General features: G+C 45.8%; 1 protein-coding gene across 3 annotated transcripts in view; it reads left to right on the top strand.

Moving 5' to 3' along the window:
* Window positions 1-20,328, top strand: part of col6a4a (collagen, type VI, alpha 4a) — a 63,310-nt gene that overhangs the window by 14,181 nt on the left and 28,801 nt on the right. For all 3 annotated transcript variants that reach the window (XM_080895779.1, XM_080895777.1, XM_080895778.1), the window contains exons 3-10: window positions 7,763-7,860; window positions 10,419-11,006; window positions 12,279-12,848; window positions 14,142-14,762; window positions 14,869-15,429; window positions 16,010-16,567; window positions 17,749-18,327; window positions 19,902-20,328. The exon at window positions 19,902-20,328 is cut by the window's right edge and continues 152 nt beyond it. In XM_080895779.1, coding sequence (XP_080751905.1) covers window positions 7,785-7,860; window positions 10,419-11,006; window positions 12,279-12,848; window positions 14,142-14,762; window positions 14,869-15,429; window positions 16,010-16,567; window positions 17,749-18,327; window positions 19,902-20,328 — 3,980 coding nt within the window. In that variant the 5' untranslated portion in view covers window positions 7,763-7,784. The remainder of the gene's footprint in view (window positions 1-7,762; window positions 7,861-10,418; window positions 11,007-12,278; window positions 12,849-14,141; window positions 14,763-14,868; window positions 15,430-16,009; window positions 16,568-17,748; window positions 18,328-19,901) is intronic.

Below are 20,328 nucleotides of genomic sequence, written 5' to 3' on the forward strand. Positions count from 1 at the left end.
CACTCGCATAGTTTTGAAGACGTTTCTTGGTCGGACCTGCCTGAAGTAATTTTTCTCACCACATGAGTTCAGAGAAAAACTGCAACGATTTCTTGGAAGTCCATATTTTTCTCGATTGTGCCTGTAAGTGTGTTAACGAGCTGCTGAGTGGCTGAAACATCTGGATCGTTTCACAGGTCTCCAAAGTCCTGAACAAATCCGTCACATCCATCTTTTAGCTGCCTCGGGTGTTTCATTGTTCTATTCAAAGAGTGGGTTTAAAAACTGAGATGAGCCGGTGCAGTTTTCCATCATCAGTGCTTTTCCTCGAACCTCACAGAGTAGACGCATAAAGATTCGTCTGCTGGTGCTGAAGGTTTAAACTCCCATCAGCTGCTGAAAGCAGAGCTGAGGCTGCTTTCTGTCAGAGTTGCTCCAAACTTTGGTTTCTATACATCAGAATAACAAATTCCTGGGTGTAGATTATCCAGAGCACAAACATCTGGCTTTCAAACACTTCTTCAATCAGGGAGGGAAGTGCATCATCCCCCCACGGGCGCCCGGGGGTCCTGTGTGTTTGACAGAGACTTTACATCATGCAGCAGAGCTTCAAGCTGTGCATTCTTCACTCTAAACATTAAAACTGCAGTGACTCAGACTGTGCACGTTTTTCTTTTTGAAAGTTTATGTCTTCTTCACGTAAACTTTCACGTCTTCTTCTCAGCCCACCCACCTGCTGGTTGGTGCAAATGTTCCCTGATGGAGACGTGCTTAAAAAAACCACATCAGATCATTGAACAGCCAAAAGTATGTGGACATCCTGTCTATGCTCCAGCTGTTCTCCTGCTCTGACGGCGTCTGCAGGGATTTCTTCCCACCAGCTTCACGTGTCTGACATCATTGAGTCCACTGATAATTTTCTTGGTTGCACTTTTACTTTGGAGGGCTGCTCAGGTATTGACCACCCAAGGATTAGTGACTCATTCTAGCCATTTTTCATTTTTATTCTTCTGTAAGAACATCACTGTTTGATTTACTACTGGTCCATCCCTTGGCTCTTACTTTGAAACTTCAGTCACTGCTTCCTGTTTCCCCACTGGCTCCCTTGGTGCTGTTCTGGTGCTCCTCAGCATCATTTCCTCTGGTAATTTCTCCTTCCACCTCCGCCATGTTGGCCTGCAGTTGGTGCTGCTCTGAAAGCGCTGTAGTTTAAGAATATAATCCACCCACTGTTATCATCTTCAATGCCCTGTACCAACATAGAGCAGAGCAGCTATCTGAACGCTGCTCCAACAGAGGTCGATCATATTGTTAATAATTTCACCTCCTCACTACGTACGACTCTGGATACTGTAGCTCCTGTGAAAACTAAGGTCTCTAATCAGAAGTACCTGACTCCGTGGTATAATTCTCAAACACGTAGCCTAAAGCAGATGACTCGTAATCTGGAGAGGAAATGGCGTGTCACAAATTTAGAGGATCATCATTTAGCCTGGAGAAATAGTTTGCTGCTTTATAAGAAAGCCCTCCACAAAGCCAGAACATCTTACTATTCATCACTGATTGAAGAAAATAAGAACAACCCCAGGTTTCTCTTCAGCACTGTAGCCAGGCTGACAAACAGTCAGAGCTCTGTTGAGCCAACCATCCCTTTAACCTTAACTAGTAATGACTTCATGAACTTCACAAATAAAATTTTTATCATTAGAGGAAAAATTACCAGTAATCATCCCACAGATGTAATATTATCTACAGCTACTCTTAGTACCATTGATGTTAAGTTAGACTCTTTTTCTCCAATTGATCTTTCTGAGTTAACTTCAATAATTACTTCCTCCAAACCATCAACGTGTCTTTTAGATCCCATTCCTACAAAACTGCTCAAAGAAGTCCTGCCATTAATTAATGCTTCGATCTTAAATATGATCAACCTATCTCTAATGATCGGCTATGTACCACAGGCCTTCAAGCTGGCAAACATGTCACCTGAACACAGACTCTCAGATCTGATGAGCTGGATCATCAGAGCAGGAGAATCTTAAGGCTGAAGTGAGACAGTCGTCTCTGTTCAGACATGTGCTCTCAAGATGTGGATCTGTGGAGGTCGCTAATCTCCTCCAGGGTCAGTCCTAATTGCTGCTCGGTCTTTGCCTCTTCGTGCATCCTGGCAGCTGAAAACAAACAGTGATCATTAAATTGTGTTTGTGAATTTTTAACCATGCGTTGTTGTTGATGGTGGTCGCTGTTAGACCCTCGCTTAACGATGTTAGTAGTGCTGGGAAACTCAGCCAAGTATTCCGAGCAGCCAGACTGCTTCCAGCTGGACAGGTAATCCCTGTCTGAGACCCGAAACAGTCCCGAGTCCACCTCTGCTCCTGGCGAGCGCGATGGCTGCTGGAGCCAGGAGGCGATTTAGGTTCAGTGTTGGTGGCAGGCTTCATGTTAGGCATGGAACAGGAGACATTAACTGACGGACATTTGAGCCTCATTATTTTCTTGTCTTCAGCTCTTTCTGCTCAGTGCATGTAATGTTACGCTCCATTTAGACGCTGGACCGCTCCCTGCAGAGGCATCGCAGGAGCAACAACAACAGCAGAGAAAGGGGGCAAGCCCAGTGACTGTGGTGCAGAGAAAGACTCCTAGCAGTGACACTCTGTGCAGCGATCTTCAGGATTGAAGCTCATATATGAATGAAAGATGGCCGAACTTCAGTGGTCACTTCACGTGGATAACCACCAATAATTCAGAGGATCAGTCACGTTTTCCCTCCTGTCACATTTCTACGACACACCCACAAACTCTGTCAGCATGAATGAACTGGTCTGTGATGACCTTTAACAGGTTGGTGAAATGAGACAAAGACTGACAGGGACAGACGCTCTGTCTTTCTGCTCTGAGGCCTCGCCATGCTCGCCGTTCATCGTCCATCATCTCTTCCTTTTCTCTTCACCCCAGCAGAGACGTTAAAGAAGTCGCTGTGTGGTCACAGCAGAGGTGTGCGACTGTTTCAGCTGTGTGGTGTTTATTCTCTGTCTGGATGGAAGTGCAGGTTTAGCATCGGCCGCGTGCATTAGCCTGTGTTTGTTCACGGGAGCAGCTCCAGGTCCTCCTGACCGTTTCAGTGAAGCTCGTTCATGTTCTGCATCGTGAAAACGCTCCTGTCTGAGCTCCAGAGCAAGCGTGACGTCCAGTCTCACTTTACCTGCACGCATGTAGCTGTCGGGCCTCTCCTTTCTCCTTTTTCATTCATCGCTAAAAGACGGCTGATGAGTGTCTGATGTCCGTGACATCAGGAAACTCCACAGGAGTCACAAAGTCTTTGACCTCTATAGATTTGGAGCTATTAACGCTGTGTGAGATGCACATTTATGATGTGATTAATACAGAGCTGTTTTTGTCAGCCTCCTCCTCAGGACACGCAGGGACACGCTGACATCGCAGAGTCGGCTTTTGGAGGTTGGCATAAATCAAAAGTTCAGCCACTGCTCAGATCGATTTGCTCAGTCCAGGATTTCACTTTCAAGTACCAGGCTGAGCTTTTGCCCCATCACAGCAGTAACCCCGCTCATCCACAGGGATGCGAGGCTGATGCTTGGAGGTGTTTCCATTGGACGTCCAGAGGATGAGAACGGGCTCAGCAGCAACACCTGGAGAAACGAGCAGCACATTGAGTCAGACGGAGGCTGGAAAGAAGAGGTTGGGGTGGGCGTGGGTTCCAGAGCGTCCTGCAGACGCACAGCGACAGTGAGCAGGTTAAAGCAGGTAAACAGTTCACTCGTATGTGGGGCGGACCATCGAAGAGGGGGGACTTGGCTGCTGGATTCAGGGTTTGAACTGAGCCGTCAGCTCATGTGGGCTGGCACGAGACCTCTGTGGTCAGACGGCATTTCTTAGTTTCAGCCTCTCCAGACAGCCGCGGCGAGAGGGGGGGCTCGCTCAACACGAGTCCAGTCTCAGCTCCTCTTTGACCTCCACAGCTGAGGCTTTGAATGCGGGATTGTTGTTCGGACACAGATTCATGTTAGAAACGCTCCAGCTTCATGCAGCTGTCCACGATGCAGCGTTCTCCTAAACGCTGCTCGGAGGGCACAAACTGTCCTCCAGCGCGCCTGCAGAGCGTCAGCTCTATAATGTCCTCATCAGCGAGGAGAACCTCCTGCATGTGTGACACCAGTTTGAACTAGAAAGCATGAGGCCCTTCATTCTTTAACATCAAACATCTACGGTCCATAGAGCCAACAGGAAAGAGCCGCTCACGCTCCGAGTAAATACAGTTGGAGGTCCGTGTAACTAGAGCTGGACCTCGCTTCAATCAGCCATCACTGGAGCGCTGATGACCTCCACATGCCTCGCATTAGAATAACCCTCCCCCAAATCCGCCTCCACTCACAGGGCCAAGAGCATTTGGCCCGTGATTAAACACAGCTCTGAAATACGCTCGTGGGCGAACACATGTTCATACATGTAGACGGAGAGAGGGAGGCGTGAGCGTCCAATAAATGAAGCCCACACAGATCCAGAGCTGCTTTTGCTGCCTGGAGGACGAAGCAGATTTATCTGCAGCACCTTGGAAAAGAATCGAGACGAGTTTGAAATCTTTATTAGCTGCAATCAGCTGGTGAAATTCACTGGAAGTGTGTGGCAGCAGGAGACGGGAGGAAACCATGACTCAGGACAGATCACTAACATATTAAACTCTTTATTCATCGGGAACTAAAAGCCAGTAAAACCTTCTGGTTTGTAGTAGCCACGCCCAAATCCTCACTCGAGCACCATCCAGGACGCACGTTAGTCAGATACGTTATTTTGGTTTCACGGCTCACCTGCACGTCGTGCACGATTGTGTCGCCGTGTGAACAATTCGTCCAAGACGATGGTCCTCTCTCAGTAAACAACGTTCTTCGTTCTCACTGCTGTTCGTGAATCATGCGAGGACGTGCACGCCGCCCACGCCTCTGATAGAGATCTAACAGGTCCGTCCCTGCTGGGACAGGCAGGAGAAGATGGACGGCTGTGCAGCGGTAACAGCAAACACCCGAAGCTAACGAGGCTCATTAATCCCACAACTCTGATTAAAGTGCATCAGAGCGGCTCACCTGTGTGTGGATGACCGTCCTCTCGTCGCCTCGGTGAACCCAGCCCGTTCTGCTTTGGAGAACCTCTCGGGCTCCTCCAGATGTGATGACCTTCTGGCGTGGACCTCGGTCTTCAGGTCAGCCCACAGTCAGACCGGACAGTAGCGCTCGCTTTGGTCTTCTGGAGGTCGTTCGTTGCAGTATCACAGTGTAATCCTGCCACTGCTTCTCTGTGGGACATGAACCTTTCTCCGGGTCGTCCTCGGCACACTGCAGTCTGACTTGAAGGTGTCTCTTCTGCAGAAGCTTTTGGCGTCCGTTCCTCTGCAGGGTTCTAGCGATCGTCTCCTTTGAGACTAAGATTCTCATCTGGGCTGACCCGTTCGCTCGCTTCTTCTCGGCTCTTTAGACTCATCGATTTTTCATCGTCATACATCCACCTCCTGCTGTGTGAGCATCACCAGATCTTTGTCTCAACGCCGGATCTGATTTCTTTTGTTTTTGTCCTGATGTTCTCTCAGTGACAGCTCCAACCTGTTTCGTACTGTGCCTCAGTTTGAACTTTGTTCACAGCAGTGCTTCGTGCTGTGAGTCACTTAATAAAACTGATCCTGGTGATTTTATAATTCTGTGCAAATAGAAAAAGTTTGTTTGAAATACTTTGCAGAAAAAAAGCACAAATGCAAACAACGTGTTGACAGCTTCTTAAACTGTTGACATGTGGATTCTGTCATCTGTGCTTTATGGTCTGATTTGCATGTAAAATTTCTGAATGTGTTTGGTTAGCATGTGGCTAAATGCATGCTAACCATGACCCAAACCTGCAACACCAGTCCGCTCCCCTCATCGTTCACTCCTCAGTGTTTGTCCTGCTCTTCTAACGATGGTAACTGAACACGGACAGATTAAATACTGATGTTGTTTTGTTGTGAGGTGATCTGAGCAGGAGTTCAGGGAGGACAGAGTTTGAAATGAAGAAGTAAACAGAGAGCAGAGACTTTATGGAGGCGGGCGTGAGACAAGAAAGTAGAGAGGCAGTAAAAACCAGCAGGGAGCTCCTCTGCATCTGAAGCACCATCGTCCAGAGAACATTTAAAATATTCTCTCATTCATCCGGCCTGTGATGTGGCCAGACACTGTCTGCTGCCTACAGATCTCAGGAAATGGCACCGTGAGGCCGTGAGGAGAGCCAGATGATGCTCTGAAGTCTTCTGGCTGCAAACACCAGAAAGAGTCTGACTCATCTGGCTGCTGAGGCTGTGGAGCTGCACGTGGAGATATCGCGTTTGGCCCAACGACAGCAGAAACCAGCCGAGGATGTCTGAGGGTTTAGCCTGTTTTACACACACTGTATATAAAAGATGGACATAGCCACTGGTTGGTGTGGTGCTGACGGTGGATACGAGTAAGTGAAGGACACAGAAGCATTTCATTAACCTTAGAGCGTACCCCTCGATCATCTCGCTCGTCCTTTCTGCTCTAACGGGATTCGTTTCCAGAATTATCCTCATGGTTTTAATTACATCCGACCTGAAACCAGCGACTGAGACCTCATAGTTCCCTGAGCTGTCACACCAGAAACACTTCAATACAGGAGTCGCCCCCTGCTGGACATTAGAAAGAACCCAGCTTTAACCCGCTAACAGGCTTCCCGCCTGGATGCTACGGATGCTGCTCCATCTGGATTCACAAAATGCTTTTGACTAAATTACAATTTCCTGATTCCTGCTGGCTCCTCCCCTGCCGTCTCCACGGCAACGCTGATGTTATTCAAACTGAGCGTCACATCTTATTTCCTGTCAGTGCGCTCACACACGCCGAGTTTTAATAGTTTCCCCGTGTCTGACACTGGTTTACAGACGTCGCACAGACGTGATTGGTGACCTCGTAGCTGTCGCTCGATGATTTGTAGCTTTTATTGCTGCGGTTCTGGTTTCACAGCACCCCGAGGAGATGAGTTCATGGCTGCGAGCAGGAATGTGTCGTTTCAATAATTATACTGAAACTTTCAACATCAGTGGGCGAGACACGCTGAGCGAACTATTTCAGCTTGATTAAAAACTGACCAATCAGGACGCTCCATCATCATCATTATGAGCTACATCTCACGTCTCAGCTCAGAAGCGGGGCTGGAAGTGATTTACTTTACTGGATGCAGGAATTTTTGGATGGCTTCTTTACTGTTACAAGATTGGGAAACATCAGATGATTCCTGTCATATCTTGACATGCAAATCCATATTTCCTGTGTGTGTGTGGAGGGAGGGTTCATCCTCGGCTGCAGATGCAGACTGTGGACCGTTCTCCTGATGCATGCTAGTTTTTATTTTCATGCCTTACGAACACTGTGTGCATTAATAAACAACATGTCGTCCATTCATGTTCATTCATGAACAATTTATTAGACGAATCCTTCAAACCTTTATTTAAAAAATTTAAGTTACACATAATTGTCCAATAATTTAACCTGGACGATTGTAAGTATCTTAACTGGGGCTGAAATATCCCATAATTATCATAAATATTGTTCCTCCCCTCGTGTCTCTGCTGTGTTTCTGTCTCTGTTATATAACGAAATCCTGTTTTGGCACAAAAAGCTTCCGCAAACATCTACTCAGCCTCACGTTCCTCGTGGAGCAGATGTTTGGAGCAGCTCCCGCTGTGATGGAGCTGCTTCCAGATGTGAAACAGACTCTGTTTCTGTCGCAGGTACAGAGAAACCCGATCCAGCATGGAGTGGAGGCGGGCTGCTCTGGTCGGCCTCATCATGGCGGCGTGTTTCTGCAGCAGCGGCGCTCAGACAACAGGTGGGTGTGATTATGCAGCTTATGGCTCCACTTCCTGCGTCCTGGTGAAAGTATGACATCAGTGGAAGCTGTTTATACCATCCATACACTGACACACACACACACACACACACAGGTAAGTTTTGAAGTTCACACACGGAGCACTAACCCTGCACAGGAATGTGTTTGCAGCTGAGCACGTGCACACGCACAATTAACAAGCTCACAAACGCACAAACACAAAGCTTCGACGGGTGTCTGGCTGCATAAAACATTTTCCTTCTTAGGTCTCAGGCTCCAGATTAAAACTTCCTCCACTGATCCTGTCGTTCCAGCATCGCTGCCACACAGAAACATTTAGTATCTGTTTAACCACAAATTACTTCTCCAACATTATGTAGAGCTGGACGTTTAGGTGCAGTCCATGGTCACTGTCAGTAATTAAACTAATACATAAGTTATCCCTGAAAAATGTAGCATTAACTTGTGGATGATGACTGGAAATAAAAAAGCAGATTGAAGTTAGCAGCGTGTAGCCAGGAAATGTGATTCGTCAGCAGTGCTGAGACGTCTGCAAAAGGGATGAAGTCCACTAGAAGACAGAATATATGTGTGTGAATGAGAGGGGGGCAGGTGAACATGCAGGAGCAGAAATGGTGAAGGTTTAACATCCACAGGACAGAGTGCAGGCAGGGTGGAGCGGGTGGAGGCAAATGTGACTGAAGGATAGCAGCAAGAGTGAAAGGGAAGGTTCAAGGATGGAGGTGAGACTTGGGACAGTGGAGCTGAGCTGAAGGTGTTCAGTGAGCAGGATGGAGGGAGGGTGGAGAATGAAGATGCAGCTGCAGGCAGGAGAAGAGGAAGACGCTGGGATAGGTTGAGGTGGGTGCAGATGATCCACCGTGAGCAGCAGAGAGAAGGAAGGCCCGGTGCGTGGCTCTGATTGGCTCCTCGGGGTGTGTCCCCTTCTTCTCCACACGCCCGTTTTACCATAATCAAGCTGCTGATGAGGGAGCAGTTTTCTGGGTTTGAAAAGTTGTCCAGCAGCTGTACTTTAAAAAGGACCTCTGTAAAAATAGATCTGACTCGCTCTTATTCACCAACAGTATCTATTAAAAATGGGTGAACCTGACCTGTAGTGCTGTCATTGGGCATTTGCTGTATTACAACTGGAGCACGCTCACGTTGAACGTGTTCAAGGTGTTTCTGAGACGGCCCCGAATTATTAGGGTTAGTGTGGAAATGTTTTTGCAACCAGGCACATGAATGAGATGCGAGGGTTAAAGGTCGGGGTTTCGTTAGCAGTCAGGTCACTGCTAACGAAAGCAAAGCTTTCTGAAGGCAACGAACACCAGCTGTAAGCCACACGCCGCTTTTTCTCATTTTCCTCACGCTTTTCCACCCTGAAGGTGAGTGCTGTCAGCAAGCATCCCTGCTCCAGTCCAGAGGCTTTTCACGAGCCGGCGGCAACATGCCCATTTTTCTTTTCCAGCAGTCACATGGCACAGCCCACCTCTGTTGTCTATAAGCCACGCTGACACCTCACGCTGCCAAACGTCCTCAGCTACTGAGAGATTTCCTTTTAGCGTCCAGCAGTTCCTCTCCGTGACTTAAAGACCTTTCCTCTTAGTCTGTACCGAAGAGGCCGTGGCAGACATCGTCTTCCTGGTCGATGGCTCGTGGAGCATCGGCGCTGAGAACTTCGAGCAGATCCGCCAGTTTCTGTTCACGCTGGTCGATAGCTTTGATGTCAGCCCTGATCACGTCCGCATCGGCCTTGTCCAGTACAGTGACAATCCACTCACAGAGTTTCTGCTCAACACCTTTGAGAACAAGGACGACATCCTCAACAACATCATCAAACTGCCTTACAGGGGGGGCGGCACCATGACCGGTAAAGGCTTGGAATTCATGTCGAACGAACACTTTGTGGGGAAAGCTGGAAGCCGAGCTGCGCAGAAAGTGCCGCAAATTGCTGTGGTGATCACTGATGGCAAATCCCAAGACGATGTAGAGTCTCATGCTAAGAACCTGAGGAGAAGAGGGATTGTTTTGTATGCAATTGGTATCAAAGATGCAGATGCAAGCCAGCTGAGGGAGATTGCAAATGACGATCAGCATGTTTACAGTGTGTCAGATTTTGCAGCGCTGCAGGGAATTTCTCAGAACATCATCCAGACGCTATGCACAACTGTAGAAGAAGCCAAACGACAACTCCTGCAACTGTCTCCAGGTAAACCCCAAAAGCTTGATTCTGTTCATCTGGACATGGTGTTTTCAGAACGTTTGGTCACTCATCCAGGTGACTTTATCGGTCTCAGCTGACTGCAGGTTTGAAACCAGCCCGCTGACTAACAATGGGCTCATGAACTAACAGGTTCATCATCATAAACATGCAAACTGTCGTCTCAAGGTAAAATAAGTCTGAGTAGAAAAGTGTTATATAAGAACCAGTCCATTGACCATTTATTAAATATAAAACCGGGAAAGCCCCGCCCAAAGTTTTTATCTTTCTCGAGAAATGTAGGTTTCACTGACTTTCCTCTCGTGTTCCTGACTTTCTTCTTCTTCTTTTCCAGAATGTGCCAGAGCCACCGTGGCAGACATCGTCTTCCTGGTTGACAGCTCAAGTAGCATTGGCGTTGATAACTTTGAGGAAATTAGGCAGTTTCTCCGAAGTTTCATTTTAGGCCTTGACATTGGCCCTGACAAAATTCGGATTGGCTTGGCTCAGTATAGCGACGAGACCTACCAGGAGTTTCTGCTGAAAGATCACATGGACAAGGATTCTCTGCTGGCCGAAGTCGATCAGTTTCCATATCGAACAGGAGGCACAGAAACAGGAAAGGCCATTGACTTCCTCCAGTCAGTGTACTTCACTCAGGAGGCAGGGAGCCGGGCGAGCCAGCGAGTTCCTCAGTTTGCTGTAGTCATCACAGACGGAGACTCCACGGATGACGTAGTCGAGCCCGCCAAGCGCCTGCGCGATCAAGGAGTTATCATATTTGCCATTGGGGTGGGAGATGTTAACCAGCAGCAGCTCGAGTCTATCGTAAACCTACCTGCACACCACTTCCTTTACACTATCGATAGCTACCAGGCTCTACAGCGGCTAACAGACAGTCTGCTGCAAACTGTATGCATCTCCGTGGAGAGTCGGAGTCAAGGTGAGACAAAGAAAACGTCCTTACAGAATTGTTTATTATAAGAGAAGGAAATGAATACCTGAATGCTGCTTAGTTCTATTTTCACTGGTCAGGGATTTAAAATGTAACTGCGTCAGAGGATTTCTGCTCAGTTTGCATTGATAGCAATCGGGAACGTATCGGCTGATCATTTAGAGATGTTAGTCGAGTTACCCGCAAGCTGCAGCAGAACCCCTGAAGGCTTTTCTCATCCACCACTCAATGTGTATGAAACAGATACGTTCTTTGCTTTAAAGCGAATAGAAAGAAAACCCCCGACAGTCAAAGACAACATGTTTTCAGTGTAACAAATGCCACCCCTCGTTCAAACGTGGACTCTAACGTTAGATTTTCTGACATTCTTAATTCAGTCTTTATTATTTATTATAATTGAAGAAATTAGGTTGCTTAACTTACACTTCCTTATTTTTAATGACATTATGGCCAGTTTTTCTTTTTTTTTTAACTGGTTAACCATCACTGCTGACTATAACTTCTTTAGGTAAACTTAACGGACCATTGTCCAGCCTTGCTGGAGCCCATTGCAGCATAACTAAGGGAGGATTCAGGGTCACCTGGTCCAGCCCTAACTATATGCTTTAGCAAAAAGGAAAGTTTGAAGCCTGATCTTGAAAGTAGAGATAGTGTCTGTCTCCTGAATCCAAACTGGAAGCTGGTTCCACAGAAGAGGGGCCTGAAAACTGAAGGCTCTGCCTCCCATTCTACTTTTAAATACTCTAGGAACAACAAGTAGGCCTGCAGAGCGAGAGCGAAGTGCTCTGATAGGGTGATATGGTACTACAAGCTCATTAAGATAAGATGGGGCCTGATTATTTAAGACCTTGTATGTGAGGAGCAGGATTTTGAATCCTGGATTTAACAGGAAGCCAAAACAGGAGAAATCTGCTCTCTCTTTCTAGTCCCTGTCAGTATATTATAGCACCTAAGTTAGTACCCTAATATGGAGAATATGATCCGTCGTTCTGTGTCCTCTCTGAGTGGTTTTGGAAAAAACACAAAAAAGGAAATTAGAAGCAACAAATGGATCGCTCTGAGACAGCGTGTGTCCAATTTTAAAAATATTGTGCAGATGAAAGAGAATCGTGCCATCCAGGGCAGGGTTGTGGTTACAAACTGAAATTAAAACAACAACAATTCCAAACCTTTGTCTTTTAGACCTGCAGGTAGTTTAATTTCATATAAATGGAAATGCATATAATAATAGTGAAGGACTGTTTTCTTCTTAATTTACAGCCTTGGCAGAAAAGTTTGCAGACATTTTCTTCCTGGTGGACAGTGGCATCAGTCAAGCAGATTTCCAGCAGGTCAGAACCATCCTGGTCCGACTGGTCAATCAACTCAACATTGGAGCTTCTGGCAACCGTCTCGGACTGGCCCAGTACAGTACGGTTACCAAAGTGGAGTTTCTCCTTAATGCTTTCCAAACCAAAGAGGCGGCGCTCACTGGTGTAAGGTCCTTCCGCCAGAGCCGACTTAAGCCCAATCAGCCACGCAACCTGGGCAGTGCACTGGAGTACGCCAGCTCTAATTTCTTCACGAATGAATCAGGAAGTCGGGCATCCCAAGGCTTCCGACAGTTTCTGGTTGTTCTAAGTGGAAAAGACTCAGATGATCCAGTTTTTAAGCAGACACGTCTGATCAAATCACTAGGCGTAACTATCGTGGGAGTGAGCTTCGGTGCATCAATGGACGAAATGCGTGTAATAGCCACGGCGCCGTACGTGTACGAGTCTACCTTCAATGCAGTGCCCACGCTAAAGACCATTTTTGAAAGAGAGGAAGAGGAGATCACTCTCACTCACGGTGAAAAGTCTTTACTTTCATTATTGTTGTCATCAGTCATAAAATCAACTCCTGTGCATGTTTGAAAAAGGTTATTCACAAAAGAACAGTCACGTAAATTACCTGTTTTATTACCTTTAATCTTGATGATAAACTTATCCTGCTGGAAACGCCAGCATGCTGTGGCGAGAACATCTGAGATGTCTTCATGCTTCCATATTTTCACCCCAGGACATCAAATATTTTAACATTTATTTTTACTTTCACGTTTTCAGTCTGTTAGATGCAGATTGACCTTCCCTACAGAGAAATCACAGCCTTCTAGTCAGATGAAGTCTGTTGTTGTGAGAAAGTCACAGTTTTATCATATGCTAGCTTTAGACAGTGCAAACACAAGGTGACGGTTTGTGTTAAATGTACCACTTCACAGCATAGATGTGTTTATTAGTTGCATTTAAATGTGACAGTCAGTCATGAGTGGAAAGCCAGCCTGTATGGGTGGTAAGAGACAACTGTTGCTAGCTTCACGGGCAGTAGAACCGACATCATTGAGATATATTTAACCGAAACTGTGTTACACTTCAACATCGTCAAAACGCTTGAAATGCTAGTGTCACTTCTCAATTCAATTCAATTTTATTTATATAGCGCCAAATCACAACAAAAGTCGCCTCAAGGCGCTTCATAGATACAGAGAAAAACCCAACAATCATATGACCCCCTATGAGCAGCACTTTGGCAACAGTGGGAAGGAAAAACTCCCTTTTAACAGGAAGAAACCTCCAGCAGAACCAGGCTCAGGGAGGGGCGGGGCCATCTGCTGTGATTGGTTGGGGTGAGAGAAGGAAGACAGGACAGGATTCTCAGCATGTAGTGGGTGTCCCACTGTGACTGCCTACATGAGTTATTAAAACAAATAACATGGATCTGTTTGTTCTAATGATCCTCGACAGTATATGTGGACTAATTCTTTAGTTTGATTGCGGAATATGAGGGCAATACAGAAACAGGCACCCTGGATGGGAAACCTTTATTAGCTGTCACGTACCTGGAATTCTGTGCCAAAGAAACAACATCCAACCAAATGACCTACTAGCAACACATATTTAACCCTAATTCCAAAAAGTGTGATGCTGTGTACTGAGATGTGAGGTTGTATTCTGCTGTTATTCCCATTTTGTACAGCATCCCAACCTTTGTGGAACTGGGGTGAAGCTGCACATTAACAAAAAGTAAAAAGAATTAGTGTGGCGTCATCGTCACATCCTGAATCAGAATGCTTGAGTGATAACGAGATTATGATTCCCTTTACAGACTGCAAAGCAGCCAAACTGGCGGACTTCGTCTTCATCGTGGACGAGTCGGGAAGCATCGGCTCTGAGAACTTCGACCTGGTGCGCTCTTTCCTGCTGTCCATTGTCAGCGGCTTTGACGTCGGTGACAAGAGAGTTCGGGTGGGTATCGTTACGTACAGCGACCGAGCCACAGCGCTGGTCTACCTCAACAGCTTTAATGAAACGGACAGTTTGCTGAATTTCATCAAAATCCTGCCTTATCGCGGAGGTGGTACAAACACCGGAGCTGCCCTCGACTTCACTCGCGAAAATATTTTCACGGAGGACGCTGGAAGCAGGAAAGATAAGGGCGTTCAGCAGGTGGCGATCGTGATCACAGACGGCGAATCGCAGGATAACGTGACCGAGGCAGCAGCTGCTCTCCGCCGCGCTGGCGTCACCGTTTACGCTGTAGGAGTCCAAAATGCCAACGAGGCTGAACTGAACCAGATAGCGTCCCACCCCCCCAACAAGCACGTGTTCATAGTGGACACTTTTGACAAGCTGAAAGGTCTGAAGAAGAACCTGCAGAAGACTCTTTGCTATAACATCATTCACCAGGCGGTCTCAGTCAGCACAAGAAGAGCTGGCATCAAAGAAGGTGTGGACCAGCATGTTCTTACACTTTCATGACTTAACTTGAACATCATGACTTCTTTAACAAATTTAAAGTTGCAAAACTCAGAATGTTTGCTTTTCCTTTCCAGGCTGCGTGCAGACCGATGAAGCAGACATGTTCTTCCTGATCGACCACTCGGGAAGCATTCACCCCACTGACTTCTATGACATGAAGAAGTTCATCATTGAGTTTATTAATACCTTCCGTATCGGGCCTCAGCATATCCGAATGGGCGTTGCCAAATACGCAGATTCGCCAAACCTGGAATTTGATCTGACCGATTACACAGATGCATCCACGCTGGAGAAAGCTGTGGAGGAAATTAGACAAGTAGGCGGCGGCACACAGACGGGGCAGGCCCTGGAATTCATGAGTCCACACTTTGAGAGAGCTGTGGTCACTCGTGGTCACAAAGTCCCCGAGTTCCTGGTGGTCATCACGGATGGAAAATCTCAGGATAAGGTCAAGGTTCCAGCAGAGCGACTGAGGAAGCAGGGTGTCATTGTCTACACCATTGGGGTGAAAGACGCCGACGTGCCTGAGCTGGAAGAGATTTCCGGTGACCCCAAGAGGACTTTCTTTGTCAATAATTTCGATGCCTTAAAGTCGATCAAAGATGAAATCATCACAGATATCTGTTCTACAGACGGTGAGGGGAAATGAACCACACTCATGTTACAAATGCATGTCTAGAGGTTACAAGCAGCACATACTGCAGCTGCATTTTATTAATTTTCAGTGTTTAAGTCATTGTATATCTCATTGGGTTTAAGTTTAATGAAAAGAGCCGTATAAAACTGCCGTATTCAGCCTTAAACCAGTAGTTAAGAGTAGAATGAAACTGAAATAAGCAAAGTGAAAGGAGAACAGATTTTACTGATGACATAAATCGTTGGATATCAGGGAGTTCGTCACCTTAACAGAAATGAGTTTTTACACTGAGAAAGACACTGTTTTAAGTGTTAGCATAAAATACTGAATTAATATGCATGAAATTGTCGTACTTATCAAATGCCACCAGAGGAATAAGATAAAAGTGAGCAAATATTAGCCAAAATGTATCTATACATAGAGACAGATATATAGATATAATATGCTGCACATGGTCATAGAAGGCTGGAGAGGACAAGAGCCGTTCAACACAGGACACCTTTGTTTCTTGAAACAGGGTAATTATTATTTAACATACAAGCAGCGATGCTAACATGGATGTGCTACTCTGCCTACAGTTTGTAAAGATATACCAGGCGACCTCGTCTTCTTGATTGACAGCTCTGGAAGCATCTATGCCGAAGACTACACAAAAATGAAAGAGTTCATGAAATCGGTCATTAGGAAGTCCATCATTGGGAAGAATGAGGTGCACGTAGGCGTCATGCAGTTCAGCACTGTCCAAAGCCTCGAGTTCCCACTCAACGTCCACTACAGCAAAGAAGAAATGTCGACAGCCATCGATAGCATGAAGCAGATGGGTGGAGGCACGTACACGGGCAAAGCCATAAGAGAAGTATCTCAGTATTTTGATGCAGCCAGAGGAGGACGGCCCAGCCTGAGGCAGAGGCTAGTGGTCATAACAGATGGCGAGGCTCAAGATGCAGTTAAACGCCCCGCTGAAGATCTGAGGGCCAAAGGAGTGGTGGTCTACGCCATTGGAGTGGTGGACGCCAACACCACCCAGCTGCTCGAGATCAGTGGATCCCAAGATAGGATGTATGCTGAGAGGGACTTTGATGCTTTGAGGGACTTGGAGAGTCAAGTGGCTTTGGAGCTCTGTGATCCGGAGAGAGGTGAGAGGAGACTGGGACCAACCCGAAACGTGAACTATATCCTTGTTTTTGTAAATATAAAAATCTTTACAGTTTGCAGTCTAGTGCCAGGCAGAAGGGATGAGATCATTCAAGTCTGAGGCTTCTTACTTTAACAGGTTAATTCAGTAGTCTGCCAGTTAATGGGCTCCTTGCTGTAATGAGAAGGATCCTGTTCTGTAATATGTGTTTGTGTAAAGACAGGAAAGATTTTGTCATTCGTCCACTCATCTTTCCAAGGAGGAAAGGACTCCTCTTTGAATACATACTTGTTGAGTCCCACATTAAAAGGGTCCTCTGTTTTTCCGACCTGTGTAACATGAGAACTACAGTATTATAATGAGGTCAATGTGGTGGTTAGGAATGAATTCAATTTTATTCATACAGCGCCAAATCACAACATCAGTCGGCTCACGGTGCTTTATATTTTAAGGTAGACCCTACAATAATACATACAGAGAAAACCCCAACAATCATATGACCCCCTATGAGCAGCACTTGGTGACAGTGGGAAGGAAAAACTCCCTTTTAACAGGAAGAAACCTCCGGCAGAACCAGGCTCAGGGAGGGGCGGGGCCATCTGCTGTGATTGGTTGGGGTGAGAGAAGGAAGACGGGATAAAGACATGCTGTGGAAGAGAGACAGGGATGATTTTAGCAGCATTATAGATTAGCGGGGAACTTCTGGAGCAGATCCGGGACTTTCTGTTTGGGTGTTTGCAGCTTTCTTTCAGTGGCTCCAGTTTCTTCCACCATTAAAACCTATTGTGGTACATCAACCCTACATGATAAAGAGATCCTCGTCGCCTTCACTTTAATATTTTAACCTTCTAGGACTTGACGTCCGCATATGTGGACATCACATTTTGGGTTTTCTAGACCACAATACTTAATATTTTTCTACAAGGGCCTAATATCCACTTACGAGGACATTACACTGCTCTATAAAAATTAAAAACGAATATCATTCTTCTCAGAAACAAAAAAATAGGTAAAAAGAAAATGTTTTTTACATTCATCAGGTCTTAATCAGCCCAAATAGCAAAGAGAAATTAAAAATGCATGCCATGAAAGGGTTTGGGTCTTAGGAGGTTTTAAAGAGCTGTTCCTTGACGTTCCTGCTCCCATTCCCTCTGACCAAACATTTGTGCTTTTTACCACCAGAATGCAAGAAGACAGAAAGAGCTGACATCATTTTCTTGGTGGACGGCTCCACAAGCATAACCCTGGAAAAGTTTCGAAGCATGCAGAAGTTCATGCAGTCAATGGTGAACCAAACCACAGTTGGCAAAGACCTGACCCGCTTCGGTGTCATCCTCTACGCGAATGAACCCAAGTCTATTTTCACTCTCAATCAGTTCAGCTCCAAGCAGGAGGTTTCCCAGGCCATAATGGCTCTCAAATCCCCGTATGGAGACACGTACACTGGCAAAGCTTTGAAATATGCTCTACAGTTCTTTGATGCTAACTATGGTGGACGGGCAGAGCTGCAGGTGCCTCAGATCCTCATGGTAATTACCGATGGCGATGCTACTGACCCACACAGTCTGAATGAACCATCTGCGGCTCTGAGAAACAAAGGGGTCACTGTCTTCAGTATTGGAGTAGAAGGAGCCAACAAGAAACAGCTGGAGGTCATGGCTGGTCAAGATAAAGCCAGAGTTTTTTACGTGGATAACTTTGACGCCCTGGAAAAACTCTACAAAAACATCACGGAAGTCCTGTGCAACTCCACCAAACCAGGTAAGCAACTAAACGTCTAATTACATCAGGCAAAAGAAAATGGATTTGCAAGGATACAATAAATGATTATACTAACAGCACATTTCTGAATTTCAGACTTGACGTAAATAATCCTCAAATTGATTGAGAAGAAGCGTTTTAAAACACGATTCTTCCCACATCATTGTAAGAAAAGCAAGCAGGAAGATTTTATGTTGGCAACAGTAACTTCAGAAGTTTTCTGGGTTTTTACACTCATTAGCTCAGATATTTCTACAGTCAGTACAGCATACTGGATGTCTTTAAACACCAACATGACACTGATAAATCTATGATTAGCAAAGGCTCACAAACATCTGACCGAAGTTTGGAAAACAAAGTGGATCACTTTATAGCTTTATAGCACTTGTTTCCACAGCCTGTATGGGAGCATCCCACAGATGCTAATTAGTGCATAATAAAGTCCCCAAATTTCACTCAGCACAACTGGAGCTCAGATTTCTTGATAAGTCTGTTAGTACTATTAACCTAACAGCAGCCATATTATTGGTTGGTACACTGTTGCATTAAAAATGCTTCAGTTCAAAGAATTAGCTGTTCAATTCAATTCAATTTTATTTATATAGCGCCAAATCACAACAACAGTCACCTCAAGGCGCTTCATATTTGTACAGTAAAAGACGTCAAAGATGCTACCCCCTAATAATGCAAATAATAATGCAAACTACCTTCTTAATAATACCTAAAGGCCCATGTGTCACAATCCGCGAGGCTGACTGTGTGTAGAGTGAAAGGTGGACCCAAAACGAAACAAAACGTGACTTGAATGACCAAACACGAGCCGTTTATTGAGGCTGGCAAGGCTAACAATAAACGAAACTGGGTGAGCTAAATTAAATAAAAGCCTACAACAGGAACATGGACCTGACCTGAAAACTTGACATGAACTCTTGGCCTACAACGCAACCGATCTGACAATGACACCCTGAAAACAGAGGACTTAAATACACAGGAGGTGATTAAGGGAAGTGGGAACACATGGGCGAACAGCTGACTGACAGGAGGCTAATGACAGGACAGGGGAAGTGAAACTAAATACAATGAACAAAGAACACACACCTCCTTCAAAATAAAACAGGAAACATGAGACACAGACAAGACAATACAAACTTGATAACATAAGACATGCAGCATGAAACACAAAGGGTGAGGGAATACAGGGGCAGAAAACACAAGGCGTCTAATAACCAGATGAACTTTGCTAATCTAACGAACTTAAACATAAACAACATCCACATGTTTATTTCTGCTGTCACGTGTTAACGTGGGTGTCAAAGGGACTGACTCGCTGCTGGAGCCTCTGCTGGATGTTACAGGAACTGCAGTTTTTGGCACGAGTCTAAATTTTTAACCCCGGGGATAATAATTGCAAACAACTAACCATCACCATCATACGTGTAGAGCACCGAATGTGTTTAAAATGTGAGTTTCATGCCATCGTCACAAAAATAATCTGTATTTGTCAACAAAAGAACATGAAGAGCCTCCACACAGTGTATGGTCCACGTCTCTAATATCTGCGTTTTCATTTACAGTTTGTGAAAAGCAACGTGCTGACCTGGTCTTCCTAGTTGATCAGTCGGGTAGCATTAACCAAGCTGACTACGCCATCATGAAGAACTTCACCATAGATCTCATCAACAGCTTCAAAGTCAGTGAAGATTTAGTTCGTGCTGGGTTTGCCCAGTTCAGCAGCACTTTTCAACACGAGTTTTACCTCAACCAGTTCTACACTGAGAAGGAAATGTCGGATCACATCTTGAAAATGAGTCAGAGTGGGGGAGGAACCAACATCGGACTGGCACTGACTTCCATTAAGGAGTATTTTGAGGCATTGCGGGGCAGTCGTAAATCTGAAGGCATCTCCCAGAATTTGGTGTTGATCACAGATGGAGAATCGCAAGATGATGTTGAAGACCCTGCCATCGAACTAAGGGATCTAGGAATCGAGGTGTTTGCCAT

Source organism: Rhamphochromis sp. 'chilingali' (genome assembly GCF_963969265.1).
Source record: "Rhamphochromis sp. 'chilingali' genome assembly, chromosome: 11".
Lineage (NCBI taxonomy): Eukaryota > Metazoa > Chordata > Actinopteri > Cichliformes > Cichlidae > Rhamphochromis > Rhamphochromis sp. 'chilingali'.